The sequence below is a fragment of the Vanacampus margaritifer genome, chromosome 8, assembly GCF_051991255.1.
Source record: "Vanacampus margaritifer isolate UIUO_Vmar chromosome 8, RoL_Vmar_1.0, whole genome shotgun sequence".
NCBI lineage: Eukaryota > Metazoa > Chordata > Actinopteri > Syngnathiformes > Syngnathidae > Vanacampus > Vanacampus margaritifer.
In genome coordinates, this window is record NC_135439.1 from 5,959,648 (window position 1) to 5,985,417 (window position 25,770).

At 40.0% G+C, this 25,770-nt stretch overlaps 1 protein-coding gene across 5 annotated transcripts in view; it reads left to right on the forward strand.

Moving 5' to 3' along the window:
* The window catches only part of cacna2d2a (calcium channel, voltage-dependent, alpha 2/delta subunit 2a), a 204,682-nt gene that overhangs the window by 75,821 nt on the left and 103,091 nt on the right, over window positions 1-25,770 (forward strand). For all 5 annotated transcript variants that reach the window (XM_077574047.1, XM_077574051.1, XM_077574046.1 and 2 more), the window contains one exon: window positions 10,666-10,782. In XM_077574047.1, the coding sequence (XP_077430173.1) occupies window positions 10,666-10,782 (117 nt within the window). The remainder of the gene's footprint in view (window positions 1-10,665; window positions 10,783-25,770) is intronic.

Genomic DNA, 25,770 nt, shown 5'->3' on the forward strand with positions numbered 1-25,770 from the left:
ATTTGTGATTAGTAGTGAGTGAACTAGTGAAGTCATGTGATTAATTACGATTAAAAAAATATATCGCCTGACGGTCCCTAATTTTTAATAATGATTTCTTTTTTTTTCTTTTTTTTTGAAATTGTGTCAGGAGATTTAAATTTTCGATGGTAATTAACTTCAATAGTTAACTCACGATTAATCACAAATTTTATTTCTGTTGTAAATGTACAATAAATAAATAAAAATTCTAGGTTTTAATACTCTTTTTAACAAAAGTGAGAAAAAAATGTTAAACTAATAGAAATAGTTCAAAAGATTTTTTTTTACGTCTATAGCCGTCAATAGCAGTGAATGAGTTAATATACATCAATGTGAGGTACTGGCCGTGGAATGCGGAGGAAGTAAGACAAATGGCGGCCAGAAGAATTATAGGGCGGGTTATTCTTTTGCCGCTGTTTATGTGAGAAATCCTCACGGACGGGGAAAAGCAATTCTCTACCATCAGCAAGTTAATAAAAAGCCTGCACTTTATCTCCGTCCAAAAGACAAATACCATGACGGAGGATGGAAGGGAGGAGAGGAGCACGGGGGAGGTTGGCCCACATTTTCCTCTCATCCTTCTCCCCTCCTGCAAGTCATTTATGCTGTGAATCGTCGTCTGATGGGGCCACAAGGTGCTGATGAATCACTGGCGTGGACACGGCTAATTTTTTTTCCGTTTACACTGTACAGTGATCACCCATTCATCTCGGGTTGTTACGTTCCACAACCAGATGCTACAGGAGGAAATCTCACACTTGCTGTGTTCTTTATTAATACGCACTTTTTTTTAAACACGTTGTAAATATAGCAAGCATAAAATGGACAGAAAATGCGTGCATTAGCTATGTGCCTTTGAGAGGCGGGGCCTGGTAGGGTAGCATGCAAAGCGTCAAGTCTGAGTTTAAATAAACGATTGTAAAAAGATGGATGTGCGAAGGAGGTTGTGCCAATGTGGCTCTTCTTTCCCAAATGCGAGGGCATTAGAGGAAGTATACTGTAAGACGTGAATAAATAACTCCACACGACTAACCAATTCTCAACCAATTAATCATGGTCTTTTTCATCACTTTAAGTCACTAAAATAAATAAATAAATGTACATTTTTGGTCATGTAGTAGGGTTGCAAGGTTAACTAAAACTACCAAAACAAGACTATAACTGGAAAAAAAAATTCTAATTGAATCAAATGAAAGCAAAAATGCTTTTAAGAAAAGTAAAAGTAGCAAATACCGCATTTTTAATCAAATAAAAATAATAAACACTAGAAAACCTGCTACTTAAAACTAACAGAATTTAAACACTAATTAAAAGTAAAAATCGAAATGATATGAAAATGAACTGCAGTGGGAAAAATCCCAAATGATTATAATCCTGATGTTTTTGATAAATATGACAAACTGATTTAATAATTAACAACCTTGTTGTGTGATGTGTCATTTATTGTTGAACATCTTCAAGTTAAGCCAATTAATTCTTTTAATAGGACAGGATTAACGTTTGCAACACTTGTAGCTTTGGCTAAATACATTTTTCTCACTTTGAGCCAAATGGATTCATGGCAATTTTGAGAGTCTTCAACTTTCGTTAACATTGTAACAGAGTTGCTAAGTCACATTGGAATGTTCTTGGAAAACAAGAAAAAATTGTATTTGGCAAGCACATTGTATTTTTTATTTGTATTTTTTTTATTTATCTTGCAACAGTAAGTTAAAAATGCCATGAGGCGAACGTTATTTCCTTTCTTGTCTGCATAATTAACATCAATGAACGTCTTTCTTGGCATGCTATTTCATCTAAAGCTACAGTAGTTTCTTTTGGGCACAAAAGTAGTTGCGGAAATGTTTTGAAACCATTTTTACCGAGCTGTAGAGCCACTTCGCACCCAAAAGCAAAAACCTGCAACTATTCCACAATGACTCGCATGTATGTCATTGAGATGAGGTCATCTTTATTGGCTTTTTGGGGTTTGACCGCGCAAGCGTGTGACCGTGTGTGTCTTTGTTCCCACCTGTTTGGATCACTGGTTGACAATCCCTCTGATAATGTCACCGCCCACCTCACCCCCCCCCCCCCCCCGTTCAATGTCACCCTCCTCTTATCTCCAACTCTCCGAATGGGGTGTATGTAAACATGTTGGCCAGCCTTTGTTTTCTGTGACGTTTGCCTGGATGCGGCGAGCTGGCTGATAAAACCTCGTGTTTCCCCCCTGGGCCCATCTTACAAACATGACTTCTTCTTTTTACTCTTTATTTACGTGTTTTTGGGGTACGGGGGGGGGGGGGGGGGGGGGATTTTTCGCTAGTGTGTGCATCCTGTTGAAAATAGGTGTATTTTGGGGGTCTGGAAAAAGAGGTTTGAAGGAGCCATTTTGGATCAATTTTAAGGCTCGTACAAACTCCTTCTAGAGAATACACCCAAAGTTGCCCCAATCAAAAACACTGTTTCCTCTTTTTTTTTTAATTAAATCTTAAATCTTTTTTTATTATTAAATCTTATTGCGATCATATGGCGAATTTGAACATGTCTTTAGAAAAAAAAAAATGCAACACCACAGTGGCTCCTTATAGAGGGAGGCGGCGTGGGAGAATGTTGTGCTCGGGTGTCGGGTCAATGCGTACATTTATATGTAGTTCTTTGCAATCACAATATTATTAGAGGGGAAACCTGTTGAATGGTAGCTCATTAATTCATTTCATTTAGGTGCAATCCAAGCACTTGACTTAAGATGAAATATAAAAACATTATTCAAACAGACACACGATATATGCTGTGATGGGTTGCAAATGTAAGGGGGCAGCCATTTTGCCACTTCATTTCTGTTTGACTGAAAATGACATCATAGTTGCTCATGTAAATGCTTACCGGTTTGTTTGTTTTTAACTTTGGTCATGTGACGTTTGCAAGCTGATTGACAACTGTGATGTCAATTTAAGTCGACAGCAAGTGTCAAAATGGCTGCCCGCTGAGATCGATAAAAATAGGTCGGTTTTCCTTCTTAATTTATACCCCACAAACACAATCTTAATTCATTTACTGCCATTGGCGGCTATAGACGTAAAAAATTCATTTTAACTATTTTTATTAGTTTTATTTTTTTTCTGCACATTTGTTAACAAGAGCATGAAAACCTAGATTTTTTTTTTTGTACTATTAGAACAGATCTAAAATGTGTGATTGATCGTGAGTTAACCATTGAAGTCATGCAATTAATTATAATTAAAACATTAAATCGCTTGACGCGACTTAAAGATTATTAAAAATTCGGGGCGTCAGGTGATTAAATTTTTTTAATCGTAATTAATTGACTTCACTAGTTAACTCACAATTAATCACAAATTTTACATCTGTTCTATATGTACAATAAAGAAAATCTAGGTTTTCCTACTCTTGTTAACAAAAGTAGAAAGAATGTTAAACTAATAGAAATAGTTAAAATGAATTTTTGACGTCTGTCGCCGTCAATGGCAGTGAATGAGGTAATAGATATAAATTAAATGTTAAGTAGAATTAATTAAATATAAGAGATTAGCTCAATAGAACATATATTGAAAGGAAAGGTTTTTGGGTTGACTTCCCCTTTAACACTCTCAGGAAAAAATGTAATGTATTCAAATATAATACCTGCAACAGAAAGCATTAAAACTAAAAAGCAACCTAATTGCTACATTTTACTGGTAAAGCTGCTTGTGTTGATGTGTTAGTCCTGCCGCACGCACGCAGGAGGGAGGACTGCTTATCTCCCGTGAAGTCAGCCACAATAGGCCCCGCGTCCGGCCGCTTGACAGAGACAGATGCCGCATCATTAAGGAATATTAGTGGGCTCGGCTAAGCGGGCCGAGCTACCTCCGGCCCCCGAGAGCGGCGGCGGCGGCAGCCCCTCCGCGGGGAGCTTGATGAGACACAACTCACCAGAAGCTTCGCGCCGTTGAATAAGATTCCGATGCCTGCAGTAGGCCAGACAAATTTAGCAGGAAGCGCAGACATTGACGGCTACAGTTGATGTCATGTTTTGGGGACGAGTTGGATGCCTTAATGAGACAGCAGAGGGAGAAAAACAGACTGATGATGAGTGTCAGCGGTGGGAAAACATGTACACAAGCTGTCAGGGAGGCTTAATTCTACAAGGAATGCAACTGTGTTAGCATGTGTAGCTAACGAAAGGCGGCAGACGACAACGTACGCTTGCTGCGATGTAATACTAATTAGCTACGACTATAAGCTTCATATTTCAGTTACTGTCGGTGGTACAGACTCATTACTATATCTGGCCATGATTTTTCCTTTTTATATTATTTTTTTTTTAGCAGTTGTCTACATGTAAGGTTGCTGGTGAGTTGGAAACTCTCACCCTCGAATGTTCGGCAGTTGATTGCTGAGCAGATATAAACACTTCTACTGGCAGTCTTTTAAGAGTTCATTACAACGTCACATCAATCTACTAAACAAGCGTGAAGCAAACATGAGTCACTAAGTCGTAAATCAGATTACAACAATAATTCAAATACACTATATGGCTGTATCACTTCAACTTTTCATGTTCACTGTTGTGCACAGTTACCGTGAAAACGTAACTTAGTTACTTTACTGATTACTTGCTTTGAAAAAGTAACTAAATAAGATTACAAGTGACTTTGATAGTTACATTCAGTACATACCAACAACTTGCCATGTCATTTAAGAACAAAATTTGTCTTTAAATTGCTACTTTACTTGTTTTTAATTAAAAATATATATATAAAAAAATATATATATAAAAAAATTCTCCTTCTAGACTTCACTTAAAAAACATTTTTTAATAAAATTGAGCATTTCTAAAAAGCAGTCTTTAAAAAAAAGAAAATTCAACTGTTAATGTTGTAATGGCAAAACTTAATATGTAGTAAGGATGTAACAGATGTAAAGGATATCATGATATCAAAATTAGCACGATATCGTCGTCGTCCTGCTACGATATTTAAAGCACCACATCTCCATGACCATACTGTTGTAGTGGCATGGATTGATATATATAGTATTATGAGCTTTTTTTTATATTGCCAACAATAACTGCAGTCACACAATCTAGTGTGACTTTGAAAGCATAATGCCCCGTGATCCATTTTTTTCTTCCGTGTAGATGATGATAATGATTATTATCATTCGTTAACTATTCGTTTTGAGTATGAGGTGGGCACCGTGGCTGTGAAGTATGTGTCGTTTATTTAAGTCCTGTCAATTCTGCATCCCACAGGCGGTCAACTGCAAATATCTGTGGAGGTGAAAGGTGGCACTTTTGCTCAAATTCTTCTCTTACTTGCATGTTGAAGTAAATATAGATAAAGTAACATTTAGTCATGTATGAGGAGTAACTGTAGTCTGATTACTTGTGTGGAAAAAGTAACACATTAGATTAGTTACTCCAAACAAATATTGCACTTCTTGAACTTATTTAGCCACCAGAATGTAAATAAAATAAATTAAATATACATATGTATTTTTAAATAAACCCAATTGACCAAAATGAAGCAGAGGCTTTTTTCTCCTCAAAATGTAATCCTTTGCAATTTGAAAATTACACTGTACAACACTGTGATGTTGATTAGATTATACACATCCCTATCAGAGTACAAAGACGGACATCATGCTCGTGGATGGCCATTTTTTTTAACAGTGTTATTTTCTGGCATGCCGTCGCCCTCTGTCTTCCCATCTGTGCGTCTACAGTGGCACTCTTGAGTTTTTGGCACACTGGAACCCGTCATCATGGCTTAATGACGAGCATGACAGAATGTGTGTGATGTGCGCAAGCTGTACCCGGAGCACGTCAATGTGCGAGTTTCATCCACTCGCGTCCTCCGTGCCAAGCAAAGCATATTGGTGGCAATTGGCAGTCGCCGGTGTCATATCCTGCGTAAAGCGTCAGCAGCAGAAGGTTTGATTGGCCGTCAGCGGCGGTCTGCCGCGCCGCCTCTCGTCGCTCCCTCGGAGAATGACAGGCCGGCACAGAATGCTGCCCAGGCTTCGCAGCCTCAAGCCAACTGCATGACTGATTAGCACTAATGGACGTTTTAATCCAAGAATAAATGAACCTCTTTGCGGTTTTAATGGACAACACATGACAGTCATGTTATGTTGTTTATTTGCGTGTTTTGTTTTTTTTTAAGAGGAAAATGCTTTTGTGTATGAATTAAAACGACAGTTCCCAGATGTCTTAATAATATGTCTGTGGTATGCTTTTGTCAAAATTTTCTCCAAGGATCAAGAATTATAGAACACAGTACAGTGAGTGACGAGAGGGGGGCGGAGCTAGGGGTTTGCGATGAGGTGACTGGTCGCTGCTTACTCTCCGAAGTGGCAGCCCAGAGTGTAAAAAAAAAAAGCAAACACCCATAAAGACAGTAATAGCATGGATCGCATATTCACTCAATTCGGCAGGCAGCTTTTGTTACTAAACAAATAGAGCTGTCCTATATAAAGTTAACTTTCAATTGGATATAAATGATATATTTTGCATGGTGAGGCAACCTTTACTCCGTAGCGCTGTAATTGTGGTACCAATAACTATATATTGTTCTTACAATGCTTTTTTTTTTTTCTGGAAAGCTCAGTATTGTTCATTCAGTAATTTTACCGATTTGACATGTCATCATCATTGCTCTCTTTTTTATTTATTTTTTTTAATTAATTTTTTTGTATGTGCGTGCGAGTGCGTGTGTGTGTGTATTCATTAGTTCACCTAAAACCTATTAAAAAATCCCATACCGTTCACCTAAACCGAACACTTCCAGCCAGAGTCGTGAGGCCGTCAGGAGACCCGAGGAAGGACCAAAGAAAGGAAAGTGAAATCCAGCACCGACCAGACATTGTTCTTACAATGCTGTTTGAAGGACTGTTCATGACTACCAATATTGCAGGTAGTGGCGCGTACATTCAATTAAAATCAACTTTCAACAGTAGTTCATGTTCCAGCTGTGTACACATAATTATCAGATACATTCATTAAATGACCTGCTTAGGTGACTGACTAGTGGGATTTTAGGCATCTATTATTAAAACACCAGTTTTTTCCTTGGGCAGTGTACAAAATGGCGGTGAAAGCCATTGCTTTTCCGTTAATGTGGCGGCAAGCGATACAAAAATAAACATGGGCTACAGCACTTGTGGAAAACTGTGCCGGCCGATCCATTACGCTTGTGTCACGCTTGATCAAACAGAGGCAGCTCGTATAGAATACGGACCTGTCATCACTGATATTCATGAGCAAATGGAACCCAGGATCCAATATGTTTCTGGACTCATAATAGGGCGGCTGGATGATTTTAGAAGAAATGTCACAGTCAAGATTATTTTGAATGAAATCAAAATTGTGATTAATATTATTAAATAGTTTTTGCTGATTAGAAAGAATATGTATATGCCTGCATGTTTGTGTGTGAATATTCATTAATTGAAGGAATATCAATCCCGGAAGTCGATGCTAATTTTCTATTAGCCTCTCAACTGAGATTTTACAGTGATTGCTAACATTAGCACTGGTGATCTTTCTAAAATGAAGCATGTCCTGTATTTAAATATATCATATGTGTAATATTATGTTGTGAGTTTAGTTTACAGTTAACAGCTTTGAGTATGCTCAGAAAGTGCAAAATTATCATTCATCACACAATTGCTACAGACGCCGCGCCGTTCGGCACAATCATTTTCCTTCTACAGACGCTCCCCACCTTACGAACGAGTTACGTTCCGGACGATCGTTCGAAAGGTGAATTTGTTCGTAAGTTGCTTCAGTGCTATATTTTGTATTATAATTTATGTTTAAAGCCTATATAAGTATATTGAAGGTTTATATACTGTAAGTATGTTTAAGGCTTGTACAAGTAACCTGCATTGGTTTGTATTGAAAAAAAATTAATAAAATGGAGAGAATACGTACAGTACTGTACTGTACTACGTATGTTAGAGAGAGAGAGCGAGACACACACACACAGTATGTACATGTACGTAATAAGATTAATAAAATGAAGTTTAACTTACTTTTGGAAGATGTACTCGATGCTTAAGGAGATGATGGAGGAGGAGGAAGAGGAGGATTTTATATCATGAGAGATTCTTCGTCGTCGCTGGAATCGGCTTCAAAAGTTATTTCCTGCTTCATGGGGACCGGCGTTTTCTTCCTCCTCCTCCTCGCCACGTTGCTCAGCCTCCAATGAGCTCTCACAGCGCCAATCGTCGGTATTAGCGGCGGAAAGAAGCACTACGCGCAATACAAAATCGAACTTACAGCATTTCTTTCCGAACATTTTTCGACATACTGTACGCACAGAAATGTTCGTATGTACCGTTGTTCGTAACTCGAATGTTCGTAAGTAGGGGAGCGTCTGTATTAGGATGTTTTTATGATCATGAAAAGCCAACATCTAAATCACGATTACATTTTGAATCATTGTACAGCCCTAATTTACACCCTTGGCCTAAACAAATGCGTGCATGTGCTTTAGCATTCTATGCTAATTTAAAGTCAAAAGTTTTTGAATTTGTTATGAACGATTAAGTGTTTTGTATCTGTTTGAAAAGTAGCATTTTAAGAGAAAGTGTACTTGTTACAACATTGCACAGTGTAATATCGGGCTTCATTTTTATCTGTTTTTCTATAATAAAAAATAAAAAAATAAAGTAATTTAGATGTCATCTCAAACCTTCGCTGGTCATCTCGAGTACACCAAACACTATTAGACCAGTAAGCACACCCCTGACATTTTTTCCCCTTGTCGCGAGGGATCTCTCATATTTTAAAACTGATAAAGATGTTAAAAATCGGTACATCTCGTCTTTTTTTTTTTTTTTTTGCATTATAGCGGAGGTTTTTCTGCTTACACCAGCTGATTATTTATTGCAAGGTTCAAATTGTTCGATGTTGAAAATTGCTTATGACATTTAGTGCGATAATAATACAAGGATACTCCTAATTTATAGTGACATGTTTAATTTCGTCCCTCACCTGGGTGCTTGCTTGCTTTAGTGAATCTTCCAAAGTGAGGCGGAACACATCAATGAATGAATATTGATTCGGAAACAAATTTGAAATAGAGGCAAGCATTTCACATCATTCTTCGCTGGTGCGGACAAAAGTTTGCTCTTCTTGTTCCGCTTTGGGAAAAGAACTTGAAATGATGTGTTGATTTATGGATTGTATGTACCTCATGCGAAAGTCGCAATAGTAAGAAGAAACCCCTTTTAACCTCTTGCTGGAAGGTAAACACAATCTGTGATCCCTCAGGGCTTGGCCAGAATAAGACCAAAGCCAGGCAAATCTCATCAGAGTGCTCGGCTGGCGCGGTCCGAACCTCTGGGAGCAGATGTGTCAGTTCACTGGGCCAATGGCCGCCTGCCCGGCTTTCTGCTCGCTCAAAAGAGAGCCAATGGATGCCTTTATTTTCCCTTTTGCTGCACATCAGCACGTCAGTTTGACATATGGAATATTTTTTGAAGGCTTGCTTACGTTTGCAACTCCAGGAGAAACAGGATTGTCACAAAAGCGGTTCAGTACGTCTTTTTGGGCATTTTTTGGGCAAGAGGATTTTCTGCTGGCTAGGGCTTCAGCTATAGAATATTTTTTTTCAAATCTGTTTTTCTACTGATTATCCATTTGAGTAATCTGGATGTCTGAATGGCATTATCTTTGTTTTATGTTTTAATGTGTTCATGTGTAACAAAAATAAATAAATGGCAAAAATCTGCCAAAAAATCAGCTGATTTTTTTTCCCCGGTTTTAAAATGGCTAATATCAACCGGCCCTACTTTCTAAATGAGCTAATTTGCTCCCAAAAACGTATAAATCCATTCTATTTTAAATATTACCATGCTCCCAAAGACCTTTTTATATGTTGTTGTTTTTTACGATAGAGCATACAGAAGGCTTTGATGCAGCCGCTGAACTGAAGTGAATGCTTGAAGCAATGGTAGTTATTACAAAACGGCCAGCAGGTGGCAGCAGAGAATAAGAGATCAACCAGGGCCATGTTGCAAAAACCTCCTTGCCCCACAGTTTTAAACAGATTTGTGAAAAATGATAAACCTTAGCTATGTTCTAATGCTAATTGCTGCAAAACCAAAACAGATTTCATAGAAACACGAAAGAAGAGACTCTAATCTTTCTTTTGGTAGGTTCTGTGTCTTTATAGCATTAGAACACAATATTGTGTGGCTTGCAAAATCAGTCAAAATCCAATAAAACAGCCGGGAGCAAAGGGGGGGTTGCTTCAGTGAAAATGGCTGGGAGTGAATGAGTTAAGGATTATCATCATTGCGGATTGGTCTGAAACGTAGTGTATCTCCAGTGAATAATGAGGGTTGACTCTTTGGAGAGTGAGTAAGGTAAAGGAATTATTCTTTATTTAATTTGTTCCAATCCGCAGCTGGCCCCGCTAAGTGTTGTGCCATTAAGGACCTCGCTGTGTTTACTTATGCTACTGCGCTGAGGCTTACGGGAGCGATGGCAGACTGCTTGCCCGCTCGTCGGATCATGTTTACCATCGTGTGTGCTCACTCCAGAGCAAGCACGCTGCTCCCCAGCGATTAAATTATTTATCCCCTTAAAACAAACCAAGGTGCGCTGTGTAATCTGAGTTGCGCTTCTCCCTTTTTGTGTGTGCGCACGTGCAGATTTACAATGAGAAGAGGAGCCAGTTTGAAATCAAGAGGAACAACCCCAAGGACCTGGTGGAGAGAGTGGCACGGGACATCGCCAGGCTGCTAAATAGTAAGAGGAAAGCCCTGGAGGTAAGCCAATAAATGCTTCAAACACTTTGCAATGCATGCAGACATCTCAAAAACAATGACGTGAAAATAAACGCAGCACAAATTGATTTTTCCCATAGAAAATAATTTCACCTTCCTATCAACAAGCACGTTTGGTTCATTCAAGAGTCTAAATTATCCATAGGTGAGAATCTGAGTGTGCATGATTTGTCTGTGCGTTCCCTGTGATTGGCTGTTGACCAGCCCGGGGTCGTCCCCCACTTCTCACACCAAACGGTATTGAAAATGGATGGATCGATGCACCCTGTGATTGATTAGCGACCACTCCAGCGAAAATCACCCGGGATAATTTTCAACGTATACCTAATGAGTAGCAGTATAGAAAATGGATGGATGTGGAGTGAAGAAAATTGTTAACTAGTCAAGTACTTCTCTCACCAAAAGTCTACTACTCTTGAAATATTATGACTTTGGACAACTTTAATCTAAAAAAAAAATATATATTTTTTTTTCTTGAAATTGTATGACTCTTTGATCATAACACTCCAAATTAAATCTGATTTTTTTCCCCCCTCAAATATATCAAACTTTTTTCTTGTAGTATGACTTTTTTTTTTCAAGAATATATTACATTAATATTGTAGTTCTTTTTTTCATTGTGATAAAAAAAAACAAAAACAGAATGACCAATTTCACATGTAGTATTTTTACATTAAAAAGTGTAAACATGAGACTTTATCCTCCTTGAAACATGATTTGTGAATGGTAGTGCATTAATGTTGCCCCCCCCCCCCCCAAAAAAAAACTTTTTTTATAAAACTAATACTATAAAATATAATTAAATATGCCCTGGGTCAAATTGACCCAGAAACATTACTACTGCTCCCAATAAGCAAATGTAACAGGAGTTTTGAGAACGGAGGACTTTTTCGCAGCCATTCATTGTGACCCTGATATGGTCACTTGAGAGTGAAAAGCGTTGACATTTCTGAGTTTGGTCTTTTCAAATAAAATACAAAAAGGATGAAAGTGTGTATCTGGCAAAAGCACGTGGTGTTTGGGGGGGATGAAGCACATTCATCCCGAGGAGCAGACGTCTCTCAGGGGCGTGATTAATTCCACAGTTGGGATCCTTAAAGGGAACAAGGCGTCGCAGTACATCTCCAATGGCCATGATTGGATTTGGAATAACATTGGTTTTGGCACTTTTCCTCTTACCTGACACACACACACACACACACAAACTGTACCACACCAAAACCCATCACTTCCACACCAACTTCGACATGTCCGCCAGACTCACTGAGGATGGTGGGAGAGAGGAAATGAGGTGAAGAGTGGTAAAAGCAGAAAAAAAAAACTAGACGGTCTGGAATGAGAATGTCTCCCTGCGGCGTGGAAAAATCAGGAAATGATGTTCAGAAATTCATAGATTTAAAAATGAGCAGGGAAGGGAAGGAGAGTGCTGAGGCAAAAGTGAGGCGGTAAAAAGTTTTTGGTAAAAAGAGCAAAGCGGAAAGGAAAAATTGCAGAAAGGCGAAAGTGGGCAAAGAAAAATGGGGTCGTAATGGCTTTGTTGAATATAAATGGAAAATAGGATGTTCACGCGTTTCTTTTTGACACATTCAGTTGCTACAACAACTCCCTGCATGGATATTCATCCAGCCATGAGTTTGGAAAAAATGATTTCTTACAAATGTGTGGAACGTTCAGATTCAAGTCACTTCTAAGTGCACGATTCAGATGTAATGCATATGCACTATCTGATTTAAAAATAATAATCAATCAAAACCTGTTTCCATGTACCGCAAAATTTAAGCGACACATATCCGATAAGGATGAGGACAAGGGGGTTTGTATATGCAGGGATGTGATTTTTCCGCTAATTCGCGGAATTCCGCTTTTTTTTTATCTCCCCCCAAAAAAAAATTTTTTTTTTTTTTTTTTAGTAGTTCATTGTGTATGCACATGACTCCGACAGATAACATCTTCTGCTATAACAAAGACATTTGTGGTATGCTCTAATATGAGTTACTTTTCATTTGGTCATGATACAATTATTTGTTCATGAAATTTGAACTCTAACTTAGTTTTTAAAAGCAAAGACAGTCCAATGTTTTTGAATGTGACTGATTTTGAGTTGACTAAAACTGCCATTTTATATGGGATAGTTCAATATACATTGAAAATTTATGCTGTTGTTTTGTCTATTTCTTTGTCATGTGAGTGCATTGAAAGTACTTAAAAACACGGAAAACCCATGAGCTGGACCTAGCTGGGTGCCAGCGGCCCCCAGACCCCCGGCTAAATTTTCAGATAATTTCACTTTGGTCAAATCACATCCCTGTATATGGGTGCATTCAAAAATTCACTATACCAATTTAATTTGATAAGAAAGGGTTGTGGCGGCACGGTGGCTGACTGGTTAGCACGTCCGCCTCCCAGTGCAGAGGACGTGAGATCGAGTCCGGGCTTCGACCTTCCTGGGTGGAGTTTGCATGTTCTCCCCCGTGCTCGCGTGGGTTTTCTGCGGGTACTCCGGTTTCCTCCCACATTCCAAAGACATGCAGGTAAATTGAGCACTCCAAATTGTCCATAGGTGTGATTGTGAGTGTGGATGGTTGTTTGCTTGGGTGTACCCTGCCTACTGCCTGAAGCCAGCTGGGATAGCCAACCCTCCCCCCCGCGACCCTTGTGCGGACTAAGCGGTTAAGAAAATGGATGGATGGAAGAAGAGGTTGTCACAGCAAGTAACTTGGATGAAGATTGGCAGTATTTACAATTTGCTCATAACATTTTCCACGAATATTGAGTTTAACTTGAGTACACAAAACTGCCCCAATTGATGGACCAGCTTCAGCTCTTGAGCCCACCCAAAATTCAGTCGTCACCCCAATCTGCCGGGTCAAAACGATTCTCACCCAATTGCTCAAAACCCACAGCTACCCAACGAGTTTGTTTGGAAATTGATCTTGAAAGCGCTTGAATTTGAACATCGGCGTGTGAACCCTGCGTAGTATCAACAGAGGGCATGTGCCGTATTTTTGCGCGTGTGTGTACACCGCGGTGTGTGTAGTGCGAGATCAGAGCACACCTGAGAGCGATACCAGAGTGTTTCGCTGACAGTTCTTTGAAGGCCGCCCGTGTAGCCTGTCATGTCTGCGCACGACGCTACGCGACTTAGGATGACTGATCCGGGGGGTCCCTCACCTCTACCTGTGATCCTTCGCGGTTCGGCCGGGTCGCTCGGAAGCAGATGGCGTCGCATCTCGTCCGGCGTCACTCACAGCCCAAAATGAATCGGAGCTGTCAGTCAAGGGCCCCTGCTGGGATTTTCCCGCCGCGAGCAAACATACTCGAGTGTTGTTACGTGTCCGTTGGCTTTGGGGAAAAAAAGCGCCGTTGTCAAATCTCTTCACTTGAGATTTCAAAGAGAAGACTGGCGGAATAGAGAGGGGAATAAGGTCTGTAAATTCCATTTACATATATTTCAATACTATCCCAATAGCTCTCGGAGGCTGAAGGGCGGCTGCCTGCGGGCTGCTGCTCGTAGCCTGATGGATACGTGCGGGTACGGGTACGGGTCAAACAATAGAGGTGAGGTAAGCTGAACTGTCTTGGCGCTCTTTGAATTTTCTTTGAGGAAATTTCCAAGAGTTTCAGTAGACTGCCAGGGTTGGCAAGCAGATTAAAAGTAGTGGTAAAGCCTGCAATCACGGAAGTCATCTTAGCAATAGTTGATGGAAGCGTTCCTGGGAAAAACAAGATTGACCCACATAAATAGGTATCGTGCTCCTCGTAAGAATACCTGTTTGGTGGGGGATGGCTCCATATTGGAACTCAGTGTACAGTTTAGGTACCAGTGCAGAATGGGCCTACTTTCTGAAGTGCATGGATAGACTTGAGTGGCTTTACGTTTGCCCTTTGATCCTCTCTCCGGAGTACACAAGCGCTGCTAATATCTTGCAACTGACACGTGTCGTTCCACCCGCTCTATTTTTCATGGAGCTGAAGAGCATTTCTACAGTCCAGCAGTTTTCCTGGTACCCTTCGAGAGTTGCAAGCCAACAGCAGGCATCTACGAGTTGATTTCACATCAACAATGGCAGAAGGAAATTGCAGTTTCCTGGGAGTGTGCGCTGAGTGAATGCTGTCACCGTGGCAGAATGTAGAAGAAACAAGTCAATTACTATAATGCTTGATAATGACACATGATTTCATAGCAATAGTGCTAAAATGACTTGTAGGGTTGGCACCAAAGCACTTTGATTGGTCATTTTAAGGGAATTGACTCCTGATTTGTTTGTTTACAAATATAGTGTTGCCTTAAGACAGTGGTGTCCAAACTCGGTCCTCGGGGGCCGGTAGTCCCGCAGGTTTTGGATATTTCTCTCCTCCAACACAGCTGAAGCTCATCAGCAAGCTCTGCATAAGCATGATAACGACCTTGTTGATTGGAACAGGTGCGTTGGAGCAGGGAAACCTCAAAAACCTGCAGGACTACCGGCCCTCGAGGACCGAGTTTGGACACCACTGCCTTAAGAGAATGCTGTATTCGAGGAAAGTAGGAAGTCGGATATTTCCCAGTTCCGACCTCAAAGCGAATGCAAACAACAAAGATGGCTGATTCCGATAAATTGATGTTCTGGTTAACAGTCAGTCGAAATCACATTAGGTTGCTTACGTAAAGTTACTTTTTTCAAATAAGTAAATCAATGTTATAATAAATAAAGCGATAAATATGTTTATAATCGCGGCTTGCCATTGTTGAGTGACGTCAGATTTAAACCGATGGGCAAAGTTGGGTTCTTTTTTTTTCCTACCAACTTTGCAACTGAGATTTCGGAGTTGAAAGCGGCGTTCCCGTGCATACTTCCTTGTCAGAAAAGTCCCTTGAGGTCTCTTCTCAATGTTTCTTTTTTCCCCTGATGTTTTTTTTGTTTTTTTTCTCCTTGCCATCTTGTTATTCGATCAGGGGATGTTGTTAATATTTGTCAGTTGTGGGCATGTGAAGCCCTTTGAGAACCAAACTTCGTCGAATGCAGCACAAGTGCTTGGTTATTTTTTTCCCCTCACACTGGCAGGCAGGCGGTAACTCCCTTGTTCCGCCCCCAGTTATGGTTACAATGGTTGTACTCCGTGTTGGACCTCCCAGTCAAAACAGGCTTAGTTCAACAAGGCAAAAATAACTTGATCCTTGGAGTATTTTGATAGAACTATGTCACAGACAAATTAGGCCACCTGGGTAATGTTTTAAACCAACAACAACAAAAACAATTTTTTCATATTTTGTAAGGCAGTGACATTACAAAACGCAAAACCACATCCACACTTCTTATTTTCATGATCTCACCTTTGTTATTTCCCATGTGTAAGAATAGCTCAAGCGGGGATGCGCATAATAATTGATTCAGCTTTGTTTGGGACCGCTTGTCTTTCAGAGATGACAGCGATGCTCTTTTGACTTAATGGTGACGCTGATAGTAATTGTGAAAGATTGCGGGGAAGCTCGGCGTGGACACCGCACGGGGACGACCAAAGTGTGCTTGACATAATTAATAAATCAAATGGCACGGGCCTGCATCTCCTCCTGACCATGGTAACCGAGATGACGCAGCCGGGTCAGGGATGGGGAGGGATGGGCCCGTTCACAGTCAACTGTCATCACATTACATCTGTTAATAATTCACAAAGACGCTGACTCTGGGACGTGTCTTTCTGAACACAGTGCACACTCGGCACAGGTGAGAACACTTGCATCTATTCAGTTAATAAAACAATAAGCAGACGTGATGGATTTTTACAACAGCTTCTAGGTATCTTAAAACCCTCATGAGGAAAGAGTGCAATTTTTGCTTTTTATTAATATTAATGTCAAATATAAAGTATATGAAAAATCATTGAGTGAGCTGAAATTGCATCCAATTGTCCAAAACATGTTGAAGTTCAAAATAGCACCGTCCAAAATAAAAAAATATTATTGTATGTGGGAAACAATTTTTTATAGTAAACTTGAGTAAAAATGTCCAAGTTTTGGCCCATTGACCCCCCATTATAAATAATAATGTTTCATGTTTTTTGTGTTTTTTATATGCATACAGATGATAGTTAGTTCTCTTAGTTGCTCTTAGGACAATATTGCTTTTATTGTACATATAGGGCATCAAAAACAAATGAATAAATACTATATATGTATGGATAGGTCTGATGCCACTGAACATTTTGAGAAACAGAGAATAAGTTTTGCAGCAATAATAATAATGACTGTTAGGTTCCAAAAGATCTAGAATAGGAGAAGAATAGGTGAATTTGCCAATGCCAGACCTCTAATATTTGGGTGCTCACAAGTTAAAAAAAAAAGGTTCAGATTGTCAGGTTAATTTTGAGAACCAAACGTCCTCATTTTGATGTGATTGCACAGTCTTAGCTATTTGAGGGAGGGGCGGATTTATCATTAGGCGAGATTTCCAGGGGCAGTTCTCTTAATTTCATTACGATTGTTTTTGTCTTAATTCAGCTTAAAAACACATCTAAATGCTTCTTCGATCATGATCGGCATGACTTCTACTCCCCATCTTCTCGTGCAAAGTACTATTCCATCTTCTCAGTGCACATGTACGGACTTGATTCAGAATATGGTAGAAAAAAAGAAAAATGTTTTCACGGTTGTGAGTAAAATGAAATTCCTCCAGTGGAGCAGAGAAGGTGAGAGGGAAACAAACAATTTTTCATCAGAACTCTCAAAAGTTTCCAACAACAGCAACCAGACACTCGTCAGTATCAGCATGACTGCTGTCAGTGTCAGTCGAGGAGAATGCGGGAGAGATGAAGTGGAGATTGATGCGAGTGATGCTTTTCATCACAACGTTGTGGACAATACTCACTTTAGTATTAAAGCCATCAAAATGGTAATTAAATGTTGATTCATTTTCTTATCAAATAGAGTAAATGTGTTGAGATGATTCATTTGTGGAACTGGTGATTAGTTGTTTTTCACAATGAACAAAATGGCCTTGAGTTGGTCCATGAGTTGCTTCATGTTCCAAATACCAATTGCTCTAAATTTGAAAAGAAAAATGTACCGTTTCTGTCACCAATGTCCAACATGAAACACTAATGCTATCTAGTGGTAGAAAATTACCCTCTACACAAGTTTCACACTCCTGTTTAGTCTATATTTTTAACTATAAATTAGTTATTAATTACTGTATTATTGAACTAAAAGCTACAAGCCCATTTGTATATGGTAACCATATTTGTGCACTTTTATGTTAATTAACAAGAATATGAAACACTTGAAAACGTGCGATTAATTTGCGATTTATCTCAAATTAACTATGGAAATCATGAGATTAATTATGATTAAAAAATCATAATCAACTGACAGCCCTATTATATAAAGAGTATATGGTTATATGTAGTGTTGTTTCGATACTGATACTGGTATCGGCAGAGGCCCCGATACTGCATTAAAACAGTGGTATCGGTATCGGTGACATGTTCACTGCATGCCGAGCTAAGATATCCTATTGGCCCTTGAATGCTCTGAACCAATGGCAGGACAGCTTTTTCATGTTGAGAAAAAAAAAACTTAAGTATCGGTATGGTATCGGCATCGGCCGATACTGCAAAGCTGGGTATCGGAATTGGTATCGGGGGCCAAAAAACGGTATTGGAACAACACTAGTTATATGTATGTGTGGGTGTGTGTAATGTAAAAAACATTACATTAAATTTGCAGATACCTGCAGAAACCTGAATACATCATCACACGGATGTGGAGGTCCCATGACTTTGTTTTCCTTTAGCCCCCAAATGATTAAATACGCCCCTGATCCTGCGCCTATACATGGTGACTTTATAGCTCATGTATTAGTTACAAAACTGTAGGTAGAAATCAACCGCAGTGAAACCTGTCAAGCTAGCGTTATAAGCATGTCCTCACAGTGCGGAATCATTATCCCAGCAGGATTTCCTCAGAGACACTTCACCATTTGGCTTTTAATTGAACGGGCACAAATGACTAATTTAAAACGCCTACATTTAGCAGACACACTTTGAAATTGGCCAGCGGACCTAAAAACCAGGCTGCTTCTATCACGCCGTTGATGAACTGTTGTCACTACCGGACCCGCCGCTTTGCTCACTTTTGTTTCACGTCTGCTAACTGATACTGAGATGTCTTGTATTGATCCGGTCAGTTAGCCGACGCCGCTGCCGCATGTTGCCGTGCGCCGCCTGCGGCTCCATTCATGAATCCTTCCAAAAAGGCGCCTAAAAACGTCCTAAATCACATGAAGCACTTGATTTCTGCGTCCCTGTCAGCGCCCCAACAACAGCGGCAGCACTCGGCCCGGCAGCTGGTGTGCGCACGATGAATTACACCACCAGCGGCGGGCGATTATGTGCCCGCTGTCGGCGTGAATCAATGACAAATAAAGGAGGTGTCTCACTCTGATGGAGGGACGACCCTGCAACCTCGCTCCAGTCTTGTGCAACATGTGCTAAATGGAAAAAGCTAAATAAATGGTACCTCATTTAGCTTGTCTTTTAAGTGTACAAACTGTAGGCTATTTTTATTTTTATTTATTTATTATTATTTTTTTTTTTACAGATTTTATCCCTAGTGAGGATGAGAGGTTCGGAAGATGGATGGATGGATTTTCATGTTTTGTGCAAATTTTGTTTAGGATTTTAAAGAAAAAATAGGGGCTGTTATAAAATATGGAAGGTTGTATGGCTGAATTGGTGGATGGGCGCCTTAATGGGCACTTCAAGTCAAAAATTGTCTTCACAATATGTTCTATGCGCCCCCACTAGTCTAAATTAGTTTTTCTGATGATCTGATTGTGCTTGTGGAATATGAATTAAGCAGAAAAAAATTGGCTGATCCTAATCCCACATGAATAGCACAATACACTGTACACACGGACTGTACAGTAAATATATTTATTTGCTACAATATGCTTACAATATTACCCTTGGAAAAAATTAGGAACTCTCTGAAACAAATGCGAATAGGTGAGTTTTCAACATTTCATACTTCTTTCAGACAAACCAATCATATGATTTTCTTCCGCGTACGTGCGAACGGTGACGTCGTTTATTGTCTTCAGCCCGACTTGATTGACCTACTGGGCCGCAAGCTCCTGAAGACGCAGCAGGGCCATCGGTAATGGCCAGCAGCCCTCGCTGTGGCCCGTGTTCATCTGGGCACTTTAATGAATTACAAGCGCTTCATAATGAGTGCGCCTGAGCACGACGGCGCCGAGGTCACCTACTTTGAATAATTAATCAACCCAATCGCCAGTTTGGACTTAAGACGCACATGCACTCGGAGACACAGTGTGTGCCAAAAGGCGTGCTACGACATGTGGCGCAACCAGAAAGTTAACCCTGGAGAACCCAAGAACCCTTTTCTTCTTTGGAAAATTATGAAATATACATTAAATGACTGCTATAAGTTCACTGAACACCAAAATATGTTTTTTCAATGTTTTTTTCAATGTATTCCCTAATTTAGGATTAGGGCGAAATTTGACCTTTAGGATTTAGGGGTATCATTTCGAAAAATCAGAATAACAAAAACAGTCAGTAAACTATTTAGAATTTAAGAAAATAATCAATCAAATACACAGCTACATTGAACAATATAATTTTTTTGTTTTATTTGTTGCATTTTAGCCATCTTGTCACCACCACTCTGGCTCATGTAAGTGCAATATTCATCCACTAGATGGCCCCATGCAGGGGTCAGAAGTGGCACTCTGGACTTTTGAAGTTAAATTTGTAAAAAAAAAAAAAAAAAAAAAGGGTTTTGTTATTTGAGTAGCAGAATTTATAGGGGCCAAATTTGACCCCGTGGGTTCTCCAGGGTTAAGAAAAAACTAATTCAAAAAGTGGATTCTAGCAAAGTCATTTAGTTCCCCATTTTCCGTTTACAGAGGCAGTTACAACTCTGCGGTCCCATCAGGGAAGAGGAGGGGAAGTAGGACAAGCTCTAGTTCAATATAAATAGAAGAGCAAACTTCGCCTCGTGATCCTGATTACTAAAACCATCACATCACTCTCAATGTGGTTCAAAAAGGCCCAGTTATGTTGCTCAGAATATCAAGAAAATTGTTGTGTTGACGCTGTTTGGAAAGTCCATTTTGATGCTGAAATTGATTGAAATCTGTGTTTCAAATGTCTCAGCGTTGTTATCTGCGCAACGGAAAAGGTCACCCAGGACAGTATCTGATGTCCTTTGTCATTCAAATTAGTTAGCGCTTTAATATCAACTAAATGTTGACAGTATCGGCGCTGGCGTGGCAGATTGAAATGACAGTGATACTTTCGTACAAGATGAAGCGTTTAACGATCACCAAAGTCATTACCATTCTCCCCGTGAACAATATGAAAGGTCGAAAACCAAAGTTCACGGTGATTTCGGCAATTTTGGTGACATTTATCACCATAAATGTCACGCTGGCACTGGAGTAATCACCAGAATTTGGTGAGTTCACTTATAGCCCACACAATGAGGCACACCTGTCCAATCTGAGATGTTTTCCTTCTCCAGTTCCTGCCCTAAAAAAAATGCAATTCACATTGTTAGAATATCAAATGAGCCTCATTGGACATCATTTCAACCAGCGTGAAAGAAAAAAAAAAACATGGATATTATGGAACAGATTTTCAGTCACCTGATCAAGCTCAAGATCACCCGTGACCCTAAATAGGACAAGTGCTATGGAAAGTGGGTGGATGAAGGAAAAACGGATGTAGGCTGCTACGTTAGCCACCAGGTAGCATATGCTTATCCCTATTAAAGGCATGTCGGCGGCTGCATTTATTGAGCATATGTACATCAAATGAGGTAGTGTGCTGACTGAATCGCACTATAATTCCCTGCCCCCGACCAATTTGCATGCCCCTGTCATTCAGATCTATGAACTCCCATTAGCAGCCATCTGCTACGACCTGCAGCACCATTATCCCTCTAACACCCCCCAACACACACACACACACATGCATACACACACACCTGTGTGAATGGACCCCCGTCTAAGGCTTCGTTCATACTGCAGTCTCTGATACCCAGTTCACATTTTTTTCACCAAAATTCAACTTAAAATATACTTGAAAATAACTTGAAAGTAGAACTAAAAAAATAATTAGTGACAAATTAAAATATTAATATATTAAAATAGTAGTAATTCTTTTTTTTTTTTAAACAATAAATACAATGAACATTGTGTGCGTCTTGGCCTCGTAGGGACAGTGTAGTGTTATACATGCATTAGTATATATACAGTATACCATTAAATGTAATTAAGGGACTGGAACGGATTAATTGAATTACCATTAATTTCAACGGGAAAAGTGACCTCGATTTAAGAATGTTTCAACTTACAAACTAGGTCACGGAACCAATTAAGTTAGTAAGTTGCGGTGCCGCTGCACTTACAATGAGATAAGAAGAGTAGAAGAAGAAAGTTGTAATTGAGCTATATTAATAACTCATTTTTCACAGATTAGCAAGAATATGTGCCTTTGGGTATTGTTATATTACCTGTGTGTATGTGTTTCTAAAGCGATTGTGTGTGAATATTCATTACTTGAAGGAATATCACCTCCGGAAGTCGATGCTAGTCACTGTTAGCATGTCAATGGGATTTCACAGTAACTTTAGCATTAGCACTGGCAGTGATTTTAAAAGAAGCATATCTTCTGTTTAAATAGACAATGTGTGTAATTGTTTTTGTGTGTGTTTAGTTTTATAGTAAACTCCAACTGGGATGTTATTAAATGTTATTAAATGTAATGTTATTAGCATGCTCAAGGATGGCAGAATCACATGTGACAAGCTTGTTGCCCAAGCAACATGGTGCATTCAGGGCGCTTTCACAGCATCGGGAACTTTCAAAAGCGCCACACCGATCGCCATTTTTTCAATGATAATGTTTTTATGAACGTAAAATCCTTATTAGATTTTGATTAATTGCTCAGCTCTTCTCTGCAGTACATTCAAATCGCGTATTGTTACAATGGCTTACAGTCATATTAAATATAATTTTTTATTAATAAAGCCTCGCTCTCGTTTTTGATGTATATGATGGTGGCACATGGAGAGCTGAGAATTTTTTGAGCTGGTATAAAAAGTGGCCCTCCTTCACAGCCTTGAGAGGTTAACGCCGCTCGTTTAACCTTGAAGGAAGAAGTCACCAGACACCTGCAATGGCGTCACTTTCCCGGCCGCCCGCTGCGCATGTGTCACGAGGCCACGCTCGCACCGAAACGCGGGACGCCATCCCAGACGGCAACACCCACTGCGACGGGTCACGGCGCCTTGTTTTAAAAAAAGGCAAGACGGGCCGTATATCCGGATGACCGTTTTGTGTCGTATTAAGTCATTCCATCACTTCCCGCCGATAAAGGTCACAACATCCCACCCACTGTCCCTTGGCAGCATTTCACATTAGTCAAAATGTCAGAACCTGATCTGCTTGGCGGCAGCACGTTGCCTTTAGCGCTTTTCTTCACATCTTCATTGCACACGTTTATTTATGCTCTCAATGCGCCGTTTTCAGCTCCATTTGAATGCCTTTGTCCCCCCCCCCCCTCCCCACCTGTAAACAAATGTCTCTTTCCAGATGCCAGATTCCTCGCAAAACTATTTATCGGAGTGGCATTACGGGTTCCGCACACAGGAAGTGTGTATGTGCACGTATAGGCGGGTGCTTTCACTCCAGCGTCTAAACGTAGCCTTTATCGCAACAAATGCTCTTTTTGTCTGGAAGCAACTTTTTCACGCAGCAACAGCAGCTGCTTCACTCTTTCATTTCCCCGTCACCCAGAGACAAATGAATATAAATGACATGCTTTGTGCCTTTTATGTAGCCGAGTCTTGCCGAGCCGCCTAAAACGTACATTTCTCACCCATACGGGGGTTTTCGGTTTCGCGGCGAGAAAATGACTGGCGGGGGATGCCTGACGGAATCATCGAGCTGAAATGGAGAAGGCCAAAGGCAAGACAGTACTCGGAGAGAACATAAAAGTCGGGGTTCAACTTCCAGAAAGTCGCAGGGTGTAGAAATGATAGTCGCCCTGTGAAATAGGAAAAAGAAAAAAAGTTTACTGTATGAATAAGTTTTGTAAATGGTGAAAGGTCCTTGAATACTGAAAATAATGACATTGAAATTGACTCTATTACTTGAACCTGTCAGGGTGGATTTAAACCATGGTTCAATTGACACAGTTTGGATAGTTTTGCTCTCAACGGACAAAATTGGGATACATAAATAGAAAAAAACCCCCACATGGAATTGGATACTTGCAAAATGTTGATAAAAGCTACATCAGATATCTGCCAATGTGAGGGCAGTGTAAACGCACATTAGACCTGCAGCTATTAAATATTTTTCAGATAATGGATGGATGAATGATTAGCCCATCAATTAATCATGTAATCTCCACAAAAAGAGTTTGCATCGTTATTTTCTAAACAAACAATAATAATAATAAACAAATAATGCATAAAAGGGACGGATGGAAGTGACAGGCATTTTTAACTAGATCAAGCAAATGGCATCTATTTAAAAACAAAAACAAAACAAACGTACAGGTACAGTAACCACCATCGTCGGTTGCAGGTTTCCCATCACATTGTTCCGTTTTTGTTTTGTTTTTGTACACGTCATAACTATTTTGCCTAACACTCGTTATAGTGGGTGTAATCCCACTGGCAGCCACAAGACGGCAGCACACTTATTTAGCTTGCAAATGGGAGAACAAAAAAACAGGAAGTACTTCATTCAGCACAGGCTATTTTTGTTGATGAAAATGATGTAATCCTGCTTTTTACGCCGACAGAAAGTGACTGCAGTCAGTTTATTTTATAAAGTAGAATGATTTGTGATGCATATTGTGAGATGACGATTTACATTTGTTTTTTTTGTTTTTTTGTTTCGATTTACATATGTCATTGTACACTGAAAAAATGGGGATTGATATTTACTTGAAAAAAATGTAGTAAAATTTTTTCACATCAGAAATTGTAGTTAAACTTGTCAAATTGACTTTAAATTTCTGAGTGCATCCACCTTTACTAGGCTTTTTCAAGTAAACATCACTTGTTGTATGTGTTTACAGTATAGTGTGCTACTTTCTTATTACAAAATATTTTTCTTGTTTTTTTTGGGGGGGGCGGGGGGGCTGCAAAAGATTAATGGCATTTACATTCATTTCAAAAGTGATTAGAGATCTGGTCATGCAATGAAGTGAACTCCTATCTTAAGGCACACAACTCACAAAAATTGCCGAATAGATGAACGTGTGAGGAGCAAACTGTGACAGAAACACTTAAGCAGACTTTCGCACCAATTTTTTTCCCCCACCACCCGAGCTCTATGGGAGTCTAGTTTTGTTGAAAAAGTCAATTCTTTTCACCAGGGGAAGTTGTGACACTTGCGTTTCAGCAACTGTGTAGTCTTCCAAGGCTCGCAGCCACCCACGGGTGTCGGGATACAAAAAGCTTCAGTGGAAGCTTTGAGGGGATGCGAAAGGATTTAGAGGTCATGTTGCTTTGGTGCATAGCGCTGTGATTCTGAGCCGGTGTCAAAGCGGCCGCCGTTTAAACATTCTCATCATGCTAATGTACAGACGGAGGACACTGACGCAGGGAGGCCGAGGGAATAAGAGGTCGGCGCCTTGCTTTTATTTTCCTCCTCCGACAGAGCAAGCAGTTAATCTTCCTCTGCCGCCGCTTATCAGGAAGCCTGCCACCCTCGCCCTGCCTATAGGGAGGAAAGGCATCGCATGCGTCCGCCTTCTCTTCCCCCTTAACTGGCTGATTGAAGGAGGAGGCTGCAGATTGAATTATTTTCTCCCCCCTTCCATTTCTTTCCATTGGTTTGCACCGCGCTGTCACTTCCCCTCTGTTGTGTTTGCGCCCCGCGTGGAATCTGTTTAGGAGTCTGTCTCGCCTTGTTGCTTTGTCCCATATCAGTTGTGGTGTGGACCTGTATT